Source organism: Elgaria multicarinata, chromosome 9 (genome assembly GCF_023053635.1).
Source record: "Elgaria multicarinata webbii isolate HBS135686 ecotype San Diego chromosome 9, rElgMul1.1.pri, whole genome shotgun sequence".
Taxonomy (NCBI): Eukaryota; Metazoa; Chordata; class Lepidosauria; order Squamata; family Anguidae; genus Elgaria; species Elgaria multicarinata.
In genome coordinates, this window is record NC_086179.1 from 38,900,733 (window position 1) to 38,920,213 (window position 19,481).

Here is a 19,481-nt window from a genome sequence, read left to right on the forward strand (position 1 = left end):
CAGTTTTATAGCTCAAACATTCTCAACAGCAAACATGAGAAACAACCTTTGGCCCCTTCCCATTTCACAAGTTTGGCTGCTGTTAATTGTTCACAAGAAGATGTACCAGCTGGGGCAGATGGGCGTGGGGGTGGAACGGGAGCTCGGACAAGGAACATAAGGATCCATTTGAGAGAATCAAAGTTTGACTGAGTGGTGGACATATGGCAAACACCCTTGCTTCAGCCTAAGACATCAACTATGTATGCAAGAAGGAACCCTGGCCTGGACCACAAGGCACCATGAGGCAGCAAACACTGGATCATACTTTTCTGGCAGTGCTCCTCTTGTCCCAGCTGCTGTGGCATGCTAATGGAAGCAATTGTTCCAAGGATAACTATGTGATCAATGTAATGGTACTGAATAACACTGAGTATCCGGTGACCTCGGCAAACATTAAACCAGCTGTGGAACTGGGTCTGATATTGGTGAAACACATCTTCAAAGGTAAGAGCATTTTGTCATAGCACACACACACCCCTTTGAGGGTCAAAATTCAGGCCCTGGATCCAAATTGAATGCTTATGCAAGCTGTCTTTTCCTCTTCCTGACCTTACTTTTGTGTGTATCCCATCTCTTCACCATGTGAGCCAAGCCGACAGCCAAAAATATTCTTGTTTTCAAACCTGTTGGGTCTTCCAGAAAGTTATACTACCGTTTTCTGAACACGTTGGTATAGAGTCGGTAATTGTGCTTAATTTCTGGACTTGTTTGATCAGTACAAAGGACATCTTATCCAAATGAAGCCACTGAGTAGACCTTCTTCCTATCCCTTCTTTATCATAGAAAAGTAGTGTCTTATCTAATCGGGTAGATATAATAATATTACATAATACAAGAGGTTTTATGGCCTGACACCTCCTCTTAATAATAGTTCCAAAAACCTTTCCAGACTATCAGATTACATCACAATAAACATGTGCTGTTCACTTCTTTCCTCAAAGTCAGACTTCTATTGTGAATGCAGTTCTTGCCATTCTTCTCCAATACAGTACGTACATTGCTCTTGCAAGTGCTGGGTGGAAAGTGTTCCCATAAGGTGCTTGTTGAATAGCACCCATGATGGCATTAGTGACAAACAGCAGGCCACTTAAAATTGGTCAGGTTAATTCTTTAGAGGCTTAACTTTATATACCATTCAAGTGCTCATCTGTCCCTTAAACATGCAGCAAACCTGAGGAAAGCTACTCCCTCTCCAGGGAACATCTTGCAATTTCATGAATGTTTAGTTTTAAATTGTGTTTAGTTATTTAAAACACACTTCCCTATCTGCAACTGAAACAAAGCTCTCTACTTAACAAAGAAACAGGGAACATGACAGAAAGGTTTAGGTAGGAAGATTCAGTGGTCAACCTGCCTTCCATTGAGGAAAATTGGTAAAATTATCCCAGGTTTAAAATTTCATTTTCTTCTAAAGATAAAAGATCTGCGCATATATTTGATCAGCCAATCAAATATCAAATCAATACATATTCATGTAATTATCAATCCCTTATGTTTAATTAATAAGAGAGCTTTGGCTATTGGGCAGTATAAAAATGTAATAAAATATTTTAGGATAACTCCTTACAAGGTGGCTTACAAAATTCAAAAGCAATAAAGCATCATGTAATATGTAAAGCAATACAATCACAACAGCTAAAAAATCTTCTTAAAAATAATTCCAATACCTTTTATTATGTAAAATGATTTTATAATTCAATAACTAATGTCCCTGCATTTTTGTTTTAGAGAACAATATGACTGTCAATGTTAATGCCACATATGATGGCTTCAACGCATCTCTCTATATCTCACCAAGCTGCCGCACTAGCACTTGTGAAGGTGTGGATCTCATCAGGCAACTCTATGTGAGTATTCAATCCTTCTGTAGGAATTCATTCTTTTATATTCATATAAACAAAGACCAGTGGAGGCTGATGGCTGTGATATCAGCAGGGATGTGAATTCGCTCTGTGTTTCACAACATTTCTACACTAGGGAAAATCCCATAACTTTATCGTGGCTTTCTGCTTCCATTTGTGTTGCACGATCACAAAATGCTCCCTCTACATGTGCTTCCTTTTCTCCTCCCCTTTTTCTCTTTCATCCATGAGTTCTATATCTTTAATTTATACAGCCACAAGATGGCGCAGTGGTCTGCCTCATCTTATCACAGGATTTGCTCTTTTCACACTGAAAGGGAAATGGGTCTTTTTGATGCTAATTTATTTCCATTTCAAATTAAGCCACGGAAATCCTTGGAAAGTACGAGAGAGGCGCTGGAGGTTGACAGCATCATGGAAAGGACCCACAAATCTCCATGAAATGGCCAATCACGAGCATGAAATAAATTGTTCACGTAGAGATGCTCTCAGTCAGATCTCTAATGGAGCTATCCAAGGTGCTGAACCTATTTTAGGAATAGGGTTTGGCGTCTTGAATAGCTCCTTTAGAGTTTTGATTGAAACCCAAAGCAGATTCACAGCTCCGCTGACATTGGAGCCACCAGCCTTGACTGGCAAAGACCAAGCATTCTGCCTTGAAACCAAATATAGCAAAAACATGACAAAGCATGTATTTCTCTTATATCAAGAAGGCTTCTCATCATAATCTCAATTTACAAAGTTACTGCATTCCTGTTGAGTTATATTTCCATATACATAGTTGTAGCTCTGCTAATACTAACACTAACATGTGAAAGCCACAACTATAGGCACCGACATAGCTTTGACTCATGCCTCTGTAGACCATACCTCTTTCTTTTACTTCATCATCTCCATGTGAGGGCTCTGCTCTCTTATCCAATAGTCATCTTTTTCCATCTACAGCCTTTTAGCATCTTCAAGCCACTTAAGAATTTAATAACATAAGAAGAGCCATGCTGGATTAGACCGAGGGTCCCTCTAGTCCAGCTCTCTGTTCACATAGTGGCCAGCCACAAATTAGCTTCAAGGGATGACCCCAAGTTCTAGTATGGGAGAGGGAGAAAAATGTCTCCCTATCCACATTCTCCACACCATACATAATTTAATACACCTCTATCATGTCTCCCTTTAGCCTCCTTTTTTCCCAAGCTAAACAGTCCCAGCTGTTGTAACTTCCCTCATAGGGAAGCTGCTCCAGTGCTCCAGTCCCTTGATCCTGTTAGTTGCCCTTTTCTGCACTTTTTTCCAGCTCTACAATACCATTTTTTTTAGATGTGGTGACCAGAACTGTACACGGTACAATTGTTTCATCACCATAGTACCAGATAACTTATTTCTACATTCCAGGGTCCCTACCCCCTTACTAATGTTAATCTTTTATGTTACAGTTTGATCATAAGCTTGGGTGTACCATCCTAGGTCCCACATGCACTTTTGCCACATACCAGATGGTCTCGTAAGTATTAGCCTAAAGTATATTCAAATTACGTTAAAATATTGAACTTAATAACTTATATTGTATTTTATATTATGGTTTTATACTGTTGTTTTATACTTTGAATGGTTTTAATTTTTGTGAACCGCCCAGAGAGCTCCGGCTATTGGGCGGTATAGAAATGTAATAAATAAATAAATAAATAAATATAATAAATAAATAAATAAACTATTAAGAGCCTTGACGACCCATGTCTGGAATATTATGGTTCAAGGCAATGTCTCACGTAACATTTCCTTAGTCATATTTTTTTAAAATGTCTAGAAAAGGGTTGAAGGCCTACAGCTTTGGAAAGCTGGAATGGTTGACCTTTCACATGCATGAGTGACTTAGCATGGACTTTTTTTATAAATGTAAGTACTTTGTAGCCGTGCACGGCATTTCTGATATCCTCACTATTCTCTGGCCGCTCCCCTGCACAAAGTTATTAAAGCATGAATAAAGAACTGCAGTGCTGCCACATGGAATCTCGTATCAGCACCATCTATGAAGAAGGGCTGGCTTCTCCTAACAATCTAATTAGCACATATTCTTCGCAGGATGACCTTTGGGTTTCAAGGGATGAGTACTAACCAGGCTGGGCACAAGCTCTCCTGCAGTCTGAGGCATGAGAGCACACCCCACTGCTGTCACATCAAGCCCTCCCCATACCCCTGCATCACCCCCCCATGCCCTTTCCTTTACCATTTCATGCTCCCACCCCTCTCCCTCACCTTTGCCACCACCACAGCATCAGCTCTCTGGAGAGCCGTGCGGGTGGAAGAAGTGGCCGGTGCAGCTCTTATGGAAGCCCACCCCCCTGCCCCACCAGCGATCTGGTTCTCCCAGAGAGGATTTTCAGCAAGAGCCAGAGGGCGGGGGATGGGGGGAGAGAGCAGCTGTCCTCTGTTTTGTCCTGGGGATCCCTTCATAGCAAACAGAGGGTGCTCCAGGGACTGCTCTCTCATTGCAGCAGGAGCATGGTACCGGTAGGGCTCTCCGGAGCACCAGCAGGCATGGCTGACTAGGACTCTGTTTCGATAAGGGGTTTGCCCCAGAGTGGAGGCAGGTCATCTGTATGATGCAGCCACCATCCCAAAGCCATCCAGAGGCAACCCCCCTAAACTCCGCTTTAAAAGAAAGTCAGGCACTTACCCTGACTTTTTTGAAGCAGAGGCGTGCCACAGCCGATGGTGACCCCTGATTGGTCACCATCAGCTGGAGGAGGGTCAGTTCAGGTGCTGCGCATCCCTCTCTTCCTCCCCCTCTGGCTGCCCTGTTGCTTCCCCCCATTTTAAAAAAATCTGTAGATGTAAACCTTCACATCTACAGATTAAAAAAATAGGAGGTGGGAAGGAACAGGACAGCTAGAGGGGGAGGAAGAGAGGAATGCATGGCACCTGGACAAGCTCTCCTCCCTCTGACCTCCCTCTGGCTGCCCCGTTCCTCTCCCCCCCCAATTTGTTTTTTAATCTGTAGATGTGAAGGTTCACATCTACAGATTTTAAAAAATGGGAGGTGGGAAGGAACAGGACAGCTAGAGGGGGAGGAAGAGAGGAATGCATGGCACCTGGACAAGCTCTCCTCCCTCTGACCTCCCTCTGGCTGCCCCGTTCCTCTCCCCCCCCAATTTGTTTTTTAATCTGTAGATGTGAAGGTTCACATCTACAGATTTTAAAAAATGGGGGGGGGAACGGGGCAGCCAGAGGGAGGAGACCGGGCTGCGCTGTTCCTCCCCCCTCCCTAGTGCTTGGCCCGGCAGCAGCAACTCCACATTGGCACTCCTTCCTGCGTAGATGCTGTGAAGGAGCACCAATGTGGGAGCCTGAGGTCTCGCACCACCACCACGCCGCTGTCAAGACAGGGCCCAGGTGGTTGTTCTGGATAGCCCTGCTGGTCCTGCTCTTCCACTGTGGCGAATGCCATGGAGGGAGAATGGCTAGCAGGGCTGGCCAGAGCACTCCCTGGGAGCTCATGGGAGGGCTGGCTGTGTATAGACTGATGTTGATGGAGTGTCTGTCTATGACAATGTCATGTTCAGTTGTGAGTGACATTGATTATGTAGCAAAAATAGCACCAGCTATACCCAAAGCAGGGATGGGGAACCTCTGGCCTGTGAACCTAAACCTTGAAGGCTCTTCCCAGCTCTAGATGAGTCCTTTTGCTCAGTGTATGCTACCCGCATGGGAGGCGTGCTACCCCCATAGCTCCCCATGGGAGTAGACACTCTTCCTAGCACTGGCTGAGTCTGTTTGCTCAGAGTGCACCACCTTCATGATAAGTCACAGCCAAGTCCTTTTGCTCAGCATGCACTTCTTCCATGGGGATGATGAAGGCCATGCAAAGCCAGGGACTCAGGCGGTGCTCAGAGGACTGACCCACTGCTTGAAGCTGGGGACTCGGCAGGTACTGGGAGGAGGAGCTGCACAGAACTCTGAGGGAGGTATTAGCAGATTCAGAGCAACCCTGAAGTTTGTAGAAGCAGTGCCTCTGATGTCAGTGGGGCAGTGAATCCACTCTGGGTTTCAGTCTGAACCAATCAGAACTCTAAAGGAACTATCCACAGTGCAGAGTGACTGTTTCTGACTGTTTCTGACTGACTGAAACTCAAAGCAGATTCACCGCTCTACTGACATCAGAGCCACCAGCCTTCACTGTGTAGAAGTATTAAATTAAAAAACAAACAAAAAACAAAGGATGTTGACCCCAAACATAGCCCAATGAAGACAGAGTGTATTCAGTTGTAGAATGCTGACTGAACAGTTGTGGGGGGAAACAATATGGGAAGAGAGGGGGAATGGAATGGATTATTGTGACAGGCAGGACTGACTGAGGCCAGATCTACACCAAGCAGGATAGAACACTGTGAAAGTACTTTGAAAATGGTAGAGGGAATGTATCATGGGCCCCAACAGTTGTCAGTGCACTTCAATATCATTATAAAGTTGTAGTGGAGATCCTGCCTGAGACAGTCAATGGAAGGAATCCACCCTGCAACATTTAGTTATAGGTCCCACTTAAACAAATTACTAATACTCCTGAAATAACTTGTACTGCTCATCAGGATTTTTTAGCCTCAAGATTATTTTGAAATTAAGGCAAACCACAGATTGAGTATTCCCAATATGATCCACACAATAGCATTACTTTGATGAAATATCAGTAGATGTAGCAGCTATACTGCAATAATTTGTTGTTTGTTTTTCTTAGAGTAGAGAATATATTGGAACTTCCTCTGATCTCTGCTGGGACTTTTGGAACATCTTGTGACTTCAAAGAAAAACTAACCAGGATGTTGACTCCAGCCAGAAAGGTGTCCTATTTCATGATTGGATTCTGGAAAAATATTACATTTCCATTCAAAACAGTCACTTGGGAAACTGCTTACATTTATAAGATGACTAAACTCACTGAAGACTGCTACTGGTAGGAACCTCTCCTTTGTATAATGAAATTCAGTGTTCTAGAATGTTAGAAACGTCTAATTCTGTTTATCCTCATGCTTGTCTCTAAGAACAGCATTTAAAGCCTATTCAAAGTCACTTGACAGACAGGTCCTCTGACCTGTAAGCCACGCCCATGTGCCAACAAGCGGGACTGGACAACCTACTAAGTTGATGCTTCCGTGGCCCCCACCTTTCCAAAACATCCCCAAGTTCCCAGAGAAGGGAGTGATAGAGCTACTCTCGTGAGAAACTCTGGCAGAGATAAGCTTGCAAAGACATTGACATTCTCAAACTAATTCCTAATAAATCTACCTGCCTTCAACTAGGCCTCCAGCCTAGTTGAAGACCTACACCTGACAACAGCAATATCAGGACAGGATGCTTTTGATGTGGACTTGGATTGACTGCTCAAGACTGAAAGGCATGCAGCGCCTACCCAGCCACGCACTCACAATGGCCACAAAAGCCCAATACGTCTGCCCTCCTGCCCAAGGCAGGCTGGGAGTTCATAGAATCATAGAATAGCAGAGTTGGAAGGGGCCTACAAGGCCATCGAGTCCTGTTGCTCAATGCAGGAATCCACCCTAAAGCATCCCTGACAGATGCTTGTCCAGCTGCCTCTTGAAGGCCTCTAGTGTGGGAGAGCCCACAACCTCCCTAGGTAGCTGATTCCACTGTCACACTGCTCTAACAGTCAGGAAGTTTTTCCTGATGTCCAGCCGGAATCTGGCTTCCTTTAACTTGAGCCCGTTATTCCGTGTCCTGCACTCTGGGAGGATCGAGAAGAGAACCTGGCCCTCCTCTGTGTGACAACCTTTTAAGTATTTGAAGAGTGCTATCATGTCTCCCCTCAATCTTCTCTTCTCCAGGCTAAACGTACCCAGTTCTTTCAGTCTCTCTTCATAGGGCTTTGTTTCTAGACCTCTGATCATCCTGGTTGCCCTCTTCTGAACACACTCCAGCTTGTCTGCGTCCTTCTTGAATTGTGGAGTCCAGAATTGGACGCAATACTCTAGATGAGGCCTAACCAGGGCCGAATAGGCATAAGCCTATGTTTTTTCATTCAGTTCTATAAAAAATACTTAAAAACCCAAAATTTGTGTTTTAAGATTTTTCTGGTACATTGTACACAAAGACCTATCAGCATGCCAAATTTCAAGCTTGTCCCTCATGTGGAAGTGGGAAGTGTTAGAGTCAGATCTGTATCAAATAATAATACCCACATTTCTAAAATGAAAGTTTTGAGGAGGGAAGATTTACAATGCTACCTTGGCTGATGTTTTAATCTAAAATAATAATTGCTCTGATGGCTTCTACAAGAACATTCTTACTCTACATTATGAAAAGCTGATTCCTATGTAGTGTACTACTAAAAGTGCATGATTAAGAACAAAAGTGTTGATATTCAGAAGCAATAGGTATAATAACAGGATGGGAAGGAGAAAACATATCTTCCACCTTTGGAAGTAGAATTGATATTATTAGTTTACCCTCAATCATTATGGGAAGACCACAGTTACCATGGGTTCACTAAATTTATTTGGAGAAATGCCTGGCAGCTTGCCACAACAGCTGCATTCTTTGTTTTTTAAATAGCTGCCTGGGTCATATGGGCAGTATCCCCTCTGATTCCACTGATTAAAAGAAAATGAACTCATGTTTACATAATAAATACATTATCGCTATTAGTTTGTGCAACATTTAATTGTTCTAATCATGGCAATGCCACTGTGTATGAGGTACCTTCCTCTTTAGAGGCTATTTATTTATTTATTTATTTATTATGTTATCCCATCCTTTAGCAAAAACAAAAAGCTCTCAAAGCGGCTTACAAATCTTAAAACACACACAAAACATGACACAAAAGGAAAGGGGATTGGGAGGGAGGAGGGGGGGAAGAAGCAAATTCTGGCACTAGACTCTTAGTTGCAAAGTTCAGCAGCTGCTTCCTTTCCCTCTCCCTCTAATAGCCTCATATAGATCAAGGCATGGTGGAAGGATGCCAGGACTGCTGCTTCCTTTCCTAACTTCATCCCAAGTACCTGTTTCCCTTGAATTATCCCTACAGTACTAAGCTGTCGCCATTGTTGTTGTTGTTGTTAGCTGAATCACATCCCACGTGGCAGCGCTCCTAAGATCCTTTGCATACCAGGAAGTGGGTTTAAGGAGGGAAATGTAAAAATCCATAAAAAATCAACGGATGACCCAATCTGATTCAAATTTGGTATGCTTAAAGTTCTCCTTAATATCTATTACTGTGCCAATTTTGATGTCTTTATCTTTAAAATTTATGCAGATATAAGCATTTGTTTAATTTTTCTTTAAACATATCAAATCCTGCTTGGAAGGCCACATGGAAAACAACAAATGATTCGCTCCAAAACTAGTGGCAAAATAGGTTGATGCTTTTCCTTTTATAGCACAATTAAAGCAGGATGCATGGGAGTACTTCACAGTCAAAGCAGATTATAAACTGGAAAACTTCAGAGTACTTCACAATAAAAGCAGATTATAAACTGAAAAACTTTGGAGTCCTTTGCATGCAATTTGCAGTGACTGCACAATATAACGCTGGTGTGATAAAGCTCTCCCTCTGTGATGGCCTCAATAGTGACAGTTGTTAGCAGGAGGGAGCGGGCTCTCAGCTGGAGCTGGACCCAGGCCTGATGGAGAGGTGCCTGGCTGCTGCTTCCTTTCCCTCGGATGGCACTTGAGGGGATTTCTGTGTGCCAGAATACTGCCAATCTCCCTCCACATACACCCACCAAACATTTAGCCCAAATTTATACTACAATTTGTAACATGCCCTTCCTATCACAATTCCAGGTATATGAATGCCTTTGATGCTACAAATACAGACTTCTCTGACAAAATGAAATTCAGGGAGATCCTAAAGGAATCCAAACAGCTGCAGAATATTGTGCAGAATTCCAGTCGAAACAGCAATGGTAAGAAGTGCTGGAGGGTACTTTGTCTTTGGTGTCCTTGTCACTAGGCTACACTTCCTGGGTATTAACTATAACCTGGATCTCCGACAAAGAATTCTATTAATAGGAGAGGAAAGAAGGAGAGAGGGAATTTATATCCTCCCCCACCCCTGAATTTGAGACTAAGCAGTATTTATCTGAACACCTGACTATTCCACTGCTGATAAACTGGGCACCAACACTCAGTTGGTGAGTGTTGAATAATTCTTGAATAATTTCTGAAGATACAATGAGATAAATAGCTCATACAGCACATAGTTAAACTATGGGATTCGCTGCTACAAGTTGTGATGATGGGCACCCGTTTAGGAGGTTTTAACAGGGAGCAACTGTGGAAAAAGAGCACTCAGGATTGCTTGGAGGGTGGGCTGGTGGAGGCTGCATGAGGTACATCGCTGGTGTTAGGGGAAAGGGGCTGAGGAGGCAGCGCATAGGAGTAAGCTTAGAAGAGAGGGCAGGTGGCTGCTTTAATGATGGAAAGAAACACTACAAGCCTGACAGAAGCTTATTTCTCACTTTATAGCCCCAAATGGCTTTCAGAGCAGAGGGATCAGGTGCCGGTTTGCTTCAGGCCAGTTCTGTTGGTAAATCTGCAATTCCAGTGCTGTAAGATCACTGATGACAAAAGACACAGTCCCTTTCCTCCATGTCCTCTCAAAAGCATTATTTCGCTTTTATCAACTTTTCCTTCTCCCTTTCGGGTTATCTTTTCCTTCTCCAGTTTTCCTGCTTTGCTGTCAGGAACACCTTTAAAAATAAAATGGTTAAATAGATCATCACATTGCAGTATAGTCCAACTTGCAGTTTGCTCTCAAAACCTCCATCACACCTACACTTTTGCTCTCATATTATCCCCCTTCATTTCCATAGCGTGTGAAGCCCTGATCACTTACACCTGTGCACTTTTAGGGTTCATGCATCTTTACACTTCTCCTCCCTTGTGCACTCGCGAATTGCTATTGCATCGCTGTGGATCTCCTTTGTACCTCCCCCAACACTTTATTGGTGGTTGGACAACTCCCCGCCACCTCCCCTGCACTGACTATGATGGACATGGGGCTACTAGGTGTTGCTCTGCTTTTTCCTCGGCAGTAGCTTCTCTTGTTGCTGAACTGATTTGGGGAAAACAAGGACTTCTCTCCCCTAAGTCGTTTCGTGGATATCCCCTGTAAGTCATTAAGCGCCTCCTACACATCTTTACTCGGAAGTAAGTCCCAGTTTGTTCCATTCTGCCATTTAAATAAATAAATAAATAACCCACTTACAACGAGGCTTACTTCTGAGTAGACTTGCCTAAGCCTGCCCCCCTAAAAGTAATAAATGAATCTGCCCCCTACTAGGATCGGGGCCAGAACTTAGGGGAAAGACAAAGAGCACTGATCCCAGGCAGAATTAGGAGCACTGAACACTGCCTGAGATCGGGCTGGTAGGAAGAAAGAAGGGAAAGGGGGGTGTATGTGGGGAGAGAGAGAGAGAGAGAGAGAGAGAGAGAGAGAGAGAGAGAGAATTCCACTTTAGTAAAGTGCCCACCTGGATGGAAAGAGACACGGGGCTCTCGCCTCCCCGTTGTTTGACACAAGGTAGGCTCTCCACCTCCCCTTGATGCAAAACAGAGCCCACCCCCACCTGGAATAAGAAAAGAAGCAGCCACAGCCAAGCTGGTGCCCAAGCCTTGTGGAAAGGGCACTAGGCAAACCCAGTTCCCTTCGCCCCTTCCTCTACGCACCTCGCACGGTAGACCTCTCATACACGCTCCATCTGTCAAACGCGCGCACACAGATACACACACACAAGAGCCCTCCGTGGCTTTCTAGAAGTAGAATAAGTGTTTACTCGGAAGTAAGACTCTCTCTGTTCAATGGGGTTTACTCAAAGGTAAGACTGCATGTGACTTTAGCAGTTGAAATCAATGGGATTTACTTTTGAGTAAGGGAACCAGCAGATCTGTAGTTTATGAACTTGAAGATGCACAGCTTCGCATGATCAAAGGAATGGAAGATCAATCCTACAATCCTTCGCACTGGTATCAAACAGAGGAAAAGAATTTAAGGGGGGATTTAAAAAATCATAAAAAATCAAGGGATGACCCAATCTGATTCAAATTTGGTATGCTGAAAGCCCTCCATAAGAGCTATCACTGTGCAAATTTGGATCTCTTTATATTTAAAACTTACACAGATGTAAGTATTTGTTTAATTTCCATTTTAAAAATTCCTTAAAATCAAGGGATGATCCAATTCAAATTGGGCATGCTGAAAGCCCTCCTTAAGAACTATCACTGTGTCAATTTAAATCGCTTTATCTTTAAAAATGAGGGTGCTGTTGACAAGGACGGTGCATTTTCCGCATTTATTTTGAGGTGAAAATGTCTACTCAAGAGTAAGAACATAGAGTTCAATGGGACCTCTTCTTGATCCAGAGGGACTGCTTATAACCCACATGCAAATTGAATCCACAGATTAATTGATTAATCAACTAAAACTCCCTTTTATTGAAAAGGAGAGTGGGAAAGGGCAGGGGAGAGAAGCTATGCTGCTCGCTGGAGAAAAGGCACGTTCCTCTCTTTTGTCAGCAATACTGCCCCTTGAAAACGTGCCCACAGAACATTGGATTGAAAACGATGGATGAAAATACACTTTGAAGTTTGAGTGGTGTGCTTTCTCATTACTGGAAGAACCAGACTTTTTGCGAATCAACATATGTCGCTAAGAGGGAGGGTAGAAGAACCACAATCACAGCAGGACATGGTCGACATCATCTGAGTCCTTTGACTGCAATTCACTGTGACAGCAGACTATAATGCTGGTGTGATGGAGCTTCTAGCTTCTACTGAAGTTTTCTGGGTTCCCACATGTTTACCAGTGAAGATCTGCTTTAATGCTATTGTGCTGCTCTAAATCCAGTTTTCTCAAAGGAATAATGTTTTTTGTTACCTTTTGACTCTCCTTCTGTGTTTCTCTGGTTTACAGTGATCATCACATGTGGTACCCCAGATGACATCAAACATGCCCTAGGGAACGGGACAGTGGATAAGGACATAGTTATTATCCTGATAGATCTTCACAGGTAAACACCTTACAAGGCAGCAACTAATCAAATGAATAAAGGAGATCTCTTAGGCCTGAAATGTTTTTTCTCTAAAAGTCATATCCAACATTGTCTATATATTTTCACTTTAAAAAATCATCATCATCCTGTGCTATTTTGACCCAAATTCTGTACAAGAAAGAAAAAAGGAAGGAAGGAAGAAACTTAAATCTGGGACCTGTAAAACTCCTGCAAATACAGATAATTGGTATATATTTGCATTTCAGCCATTGCTTCTATTTCTGTTGGACAAGGAGAGGGACAAAGCATCCCTCCCCATTGTGGCTGTCTGCATGTCACACTAAGCCACCATGGGTTAATTAATGGAGCTTCAAGGTGCATGCCAGCTGCTATTTTGAATATGCAAGCTGCAGTGGGCATGTGTGGTGGCTTGCCTTGTTGTGAGAACTCAAACCTGTGGATTGTTCTAGGTTTTGTGAGGATTGTTTAACCTTTGCATAACCCGTGCTGCCTGGGTTCACATGACATGACAAGCCACTGTGTGTGCCCGCCACAGCGTACATATTCAAAATGGCAGCCAATGTGCACCATGACCCAATGTAGCTTAAATAAGACATGGCAGGCTGTGGCAATCATGCAAACCCAATCACAGGCCTTTGCAGTCATTAAGGCTAAAAACTTGTGGTGTTTTGTCTGTTTGTTTTTAACAAAAGCTGAACTTCTTAAGATGATCAGTTCTGTACCTAAGACCAACTTCTGCCCTTGCGGGGTATGATACACAGTGTAGTACAATACACACAACCATGACTGCATCCTTATGTACATGGTTTTGATGAATCTTATAATATTTCTATTATTATTATTATTATTATTATTATTATTATTATTATTATTATTATTATTATTATTATTATTTTGTCAACCACCCAAAGCTTTCTGGATGGTTTACAAAAGATTTGTCTAAGTATTTGGGGAAATCCAATAAGTATCCACCCTCCATCCGCATTATTTATTTTCCTGTACATTTGGTTTTTAGAACGCATTTGCCATGTAGCTGAGACCTTATTATCAATAAAAAAACAACCTTAATATTTGATGGAATATATGAATTAAGTTCAATTAGGGTGAAACAAAACATTCTGTCTAGCATGCATGGTGAAGCCATGCGTGCTAGTTTTCTTTACCTCCATGATAGCGGGCATAACCCTGATTAGGATTGGGACCATAGTGCTTTGGGAGGGTTAAGCCTTTCCCCCCACCTGCCCCCGCCCCTGAGATTACACACACACACACGTTAAAAAAAGGCTTCCACTGGGGGATGGAATTTCATGAAAAACAGGGGTTTTTAACCCCATCCTGAGTGTCTGCAGTCCTGATCCGAATTAGGGCCACACATACTTACATGGAGGTAAAGAAAACTGGCACGCATAACTCCACCATCCAACATAACATTTAGTTTGGCCCATAGGTCAGTTGTTAGAATTAAGGAACTCAGAATGGAGAAGGCTTTTTGAAGTATATATCATCATGCTCAACTTTTGCTTACAATAATACTTGAGGTCCTTTGTGATGAAAAGTGCAGTGGAAAAAATAGTTTAAGACTAGGGAAATTCCTGCGTTGAGCAGGAGGTTGGACTCGATGGCCTTATAGGCCCCTTCCAATTCCACTATTCTATGATTCTATGACCAACAGGAGGTAAGAAACTTGCAATGTTGTATCTACATGTTGGATTATAACCCGGTTTATAAAACAAGATGCCTTTGGTCTTGAATATATCCAGCTTCTGGCATCAACTCCATTCTGATAGTTGAAAGACTAATTAGCCTCAACAAAATGCAGATTCCCACGATGATGATGATGATTTAGTATTTGTTTTGAGCTCAAAGAGTTCAGATACACATATCTTTGAATTAATCTTTACAACTTCCCTATAATTTAGGCCACTATATTTGCAGGCCAGTATAACTTCTGACAGATGGGGAAGCTGAGGTTGATATATAGTGCCTTGCCTACAGGTTTGAACCAGGAGCTTTTGGGCTCATAGTTCTTTTAAACCATGCCTGCAAAACATTTGACTATATATGGTGGATGACTAGAGGCTCAATACACTTCCTGGTTTTGCTGTCAGCTTTGGGCTACGAAAACAATAGAATTGCCAAATATTTGCCTGATGAGCTATAGTTGAGTTATTTATTATGATTCATTTATTATATTTGTATCCTGCTCTTTGTCCAGGGCCTCCAAAGCAGCTCACAACATCATAAAATAGATTCTATTAGATTAGTGTGTTGACTTTCCACAAATCAGTGTTCAAGGACGCTTTTCACAATATGTGAAAAAACAGCAGTAACAACAATACAGACATCAATCAGCATTTAAGTAACAATATCAATAACGTAACAATGTATTTCACCAACATTTTACCAATATTTCAGTCATAATTTAGTAATAATTCATAGAATGTATAGAGTCACGCCAATTTTTTTGTGAAAATCTCAGCATACGAAAACATGAATAGTCATCCCAGAAATAGGAGTTTTCAAAAACCCAACAAACTGGTTTGGCAATGAAGTTCACATCCAGGTTGTCTCTCCCCTCACGTGGAGTAAACTTCCACGCGATACCACCCACATCATAACAGGGGCATTCTTTGAATTTTAAACAGTTTCCTTTCCCAGGACTAAGTGGAATGGCATTGTCACCGTCCATTTGAGACAGTATTACAAAATACAATTCCATTAAAAACCTTACACTTAAAAAAAAAAAGAAAAGAAATGGAGCTCTGAGGAAAGATTCTGAGGGGCAGGAGAGAGAGGAGACCAGGTTGGAAAAGCAAAATTTTTAACTACTGAAGAAAAGCGAATGAACAGAGGCAAACAACAAAAGTCCCATACATGGTCAATGATTACTTCCTCTGAACATGGGCGAGTGAGCATTGTCATATTCCACAGTCAGAAGACTGCAAACTCTTCTTTGGTGCATTTTTTTAAAAAAGACAGTGCTCAAGTAATTTAAGTATTTCCCTTACGTAAGCACCGACTTAAACTGTCTGCAAGCTCCTCTCTGTAACCTTTGGAAAATGAATTACTTGAAGGTAATCTGATTAGATATATCAATGTTGTGTCAATAGTTATAAATGTTGAAGGTATTAGGATAATTTCTTAGTTTGAAGGCCAAATTTCTTCTTACTTTCCCAATTTGGGCATTCAGTCCTCACATGATTAGACTCGTATGAGGGCAAGAGTAGGGCTGTGCTCATTGGCCCCACTGTTTCTGTCAGATCCCCATTGTGTAGTACATCTTTCCTCCATGATGTGTTAGTAGAGAAGATCTGAAGCGTGGAATCCTGCAGGGTTCTAAATTGTGCAGGCTATAGACAAAAAATAAAATAAAAATGACTGTATGGAAATACATCAGGCTTCCCTTTTCAGGTCTACCCCTCCAATGCATGGAGGATGGTGGGTCTCCAAAGGATGAGGCATCACAGCGATTTGACTGCAGTGTGCCTTCCACTGCCCCACCAACACAAATGTAGCACCAAAATCAGAAGCCTATCCTCCTTCAGACTCAATAACTGCAAAGTCCTATAAACAGGAGTAAATAAAACACTGATAAACAAAACCCATAGAATGCTTTTTTAGGGAAGATACAGATGATACGCTCCAGTTGCAGCCCTATACCTGCTTATCTGGGAGTATGCCCCATTGAACTCAGTGGGACTTACTTCTGACTAGACATGTATAGGATTGCCACTGAAGAGCTGTGATCTAGCTATTTGCAATTCAGAACACTGAAAGAACATCACCATGGCCAAATCATTGTCCTCTGATAGCTTCACTTCCTCAAGTACCATCTCAACAAACAATATATCTGATTCCCCTCTTGGCCTTTCCAGGGGGAATTCCTTGCATTAGCTTTCTATGAAGTTAAGCACTGTTGTTACTGAAGGAAGGATGTGGGTTCTAGAAAGAGAAATATTCCCATGAGAAGAGGTCCTCAGTCTCACCAGAAGGCTAGTTTCTGATTCTATGATTGTAACGTGTCACTCTGGGGGCTGAATAACTTGTACTTCTCATTGCCCTTGCTTTCGTTTTCAGTAATACATACTATGAAAATTCTACTTCATACGAACACATGAAGAACGTTCTTGTCCTGACCCTGGCACCAACAAACTACAGTGCGCTTTCAGACTATAGTGGGGTTCCTGTGGATCCTGAAAACGTCGAATGGGTAACTTTATTTTGTAATCTCTCCTTCACTCGCTCATATGGTGTTCTTGCAACACTGCCCTAGATACATGAGCCTTTTCTGATTAACATTGTTCCACAGATCTAAAGGCAGAGCTACCTGTAATGGCAGCAGTTCAATATTTTTGAATGTTGGCCATCACTAAATGACAGTGAAGCGATGGGCTGGAGGTGATTTTTTCAGCAGATGTGCCAAATGGGGTGGGGATGTAGGACGGCTTTTCCACGTGCCACTTATATTCCCACTGCTCTTCCCAATCTGCCACTTTTCTCCAGACTGACATTGACTTTTACACATCTCAATTCTGTACAAGTCCCTCTCCTAAATCCTTTACCGATCCAATACTTTGAAGTACTGAGATATTTTGTTATATGCAATGGTGTATAAATGCCACAAATAAATTGTTTAAAAAAACCAAAACTGTAGCAATGCTGTACAAGACTGCATTCAAGCACCTCATACAAGCACTTCTAAAAAATATCACATTCCAGTTGACATGCTGCAGACTTAACTTACACTGTGGAATAAAATTAAGGATCCAGGCCAGTTGTGGTGTTGGCTATAGCATGGCTTTGTGAGAGAGTGGCCCTGAAGGGTACTTCATCTATTTTTACTGAACTTTTTTACTGGAATTTTTTTTAAAAGTTAAGGAAATTTGGATGGGTTGATATATATATATATATATATATATATTCTCTGTTTCCTCCTTTTGTGAGATTTAAACAGGGTCCATATGATTTTCTGGAAGGTTGGCAATGCATATTATGAAGTGCTATCAGTCTGTTTAAAGATTTAATTTACCAGTGACTTTTCAGACGGGTGTAGGACGAGAGAAGATAGCTATCACATACACGGGTAGCAAGTGTACAGCCCTGGATTAACCTTTAAGCAATATAAGCATGGGCTTAGGGCACCAAGGGAAGGGGGAACCACAGAGTACCATAGCTGTAGCCATCTAATTTTAAGGAATTCCAGATTAAAACTAGTTTTCAATAAATGTGCATTTGCATTTCCCCCTTATAGCAGTTTTATTAAAAATGCATAAAACAGTGGTGAAAATTTGTATTATTATTTTTCTGTTGCCCTAGTTATAAGTAAGTAATTGGCTTATATTGCTTGCTGCTATTTAGTGTTAAATAAATATAATAAAAAAGTTTATATTTAATATAGTTGTGTGTTCTGGCGTGGGGGATGGCCTTGAAGAAAACTGAGTTTTTAATATCTTATTTCACCTTCAGCACTTATTGAGTCTTAATGTCTCGCCAACTAAGCAATGGAAGGGCCAAGGGGGCACCATTATTGGGCTGTGCTTGGGGAAATCAGCTGGCCTTAATCCAGCCCTAGAAGTGTGGCATGTCTCTTCCTCTGCACCAGAAAGATGTGATGTTTCAAAGCCCAGGACCTATTTACTTAGACCTATGGTGGGGAGTCCAACACCACCTGGAGGGCCACATGTTCACCACCCCTGACTTAGATGAACCATCTTCAGTTGAACTTAAGTTGCTCATGGGACTCTGAATTCAAACCCTAAGGTCTTCATAGGCCCACTTAAGCATATAGTTTCCTGATCCCAAGCTTCTCTATAATGTCAGAACAGATCAGTGAAATAGAAGCCAGAGTGACTGGGATCCCACTGTCAACAGAGGCCCACAGAGGCACAATTAAAGTATAGTCTGTAATATTGATAAGCTTAGCTACTATGACCTGGTTGCTTTAGAGGAAGAGGTGAGAGAGTTGGGGCATAGCTAGATGGGGCAATATCCCAGGGATCGCCCCAGGATCGTCCCTGTGCATCCACATGAGCCAGTGTGGTGTAGTGGTTAAAGTGTTGGACTGGGAGTCGGGAGATCAGGGTTCTAGTCCCCACTCAGCCATGGAAACCCACTGGGTGACTTTGGGCCAGTCACAGACTCTCAGCCCAACCCACCTCACCAGGTTGTTGTTGTGAGGATAAAATGGAGGGGGGGGGAGGAGGATTATATATGCCACCTTGGGTTCCTTTGAGGAAAAAAGGCAGGATATAAATGCAATAATAAATGCAATAATATAGCCCTACCCTTTAATCCTGCTTTTTCACAGTCTTGGGATGATCCCAAGACTATGGAACATGTGGGCGGGCATCATGGTTTGTCCCGGCTCCTCATGACTAACCGTGAGGAGCCAGGAGCTGGGCATGGGAGCTCTGTACCCATTAGGGGTGGGGTGGGGGGAGCAGGATTTTTTTATTATTATTTTAAAAAAACCTCACCTTTTGTGCATGAGTGCTCGTGTGCTCCGTCTCCTTTAAAAATAAAGAACAAAATGGCGGGTGTGACGTCCTCTTCCTCCTAG

The 19,481-nt window shown here is 42.4% G+C and overlaps 1 protein-coding gene across 1 annotated transcript in view; it reads left to right on the plus strand.

Moving 5' to 3' along the window:
• The first annotated feature begins 281 nt into the window (after positions 1-281).
• Positions 282-19,481, plus strand: part of GUCY2C (guanylate cyclase 2C) — a 72,949-nt gene continuing 53,749 nt past the window's right edge. The window contains exons 1-7 of the mRNA XM_063134658.1: positions 282-486; positions 1,771-1,889; positions 3,335-3,402; positions 6,631-6,846; positions 9,693-9,814; positions 12,823-12,919; positions 17,000-17,132. Coding sequence (XP_062990728.1) covers positions 282-486; positions 1,771-1,889; positions 3,335-3,402; positions 6,631-6,846; positions 9,693-9,814; positions 12,823-12,919; positions 17,000-17,132 — 960 coding nt within the window. The remainder of the gene's footprint in view (positions 487-1,770; positions 1,890-3,334; positions 3,403-6,630; positions 6,847-9,692; positions 9,815-12,822; positions 12,920-16,999; positions 17,133-19,481) is intronic.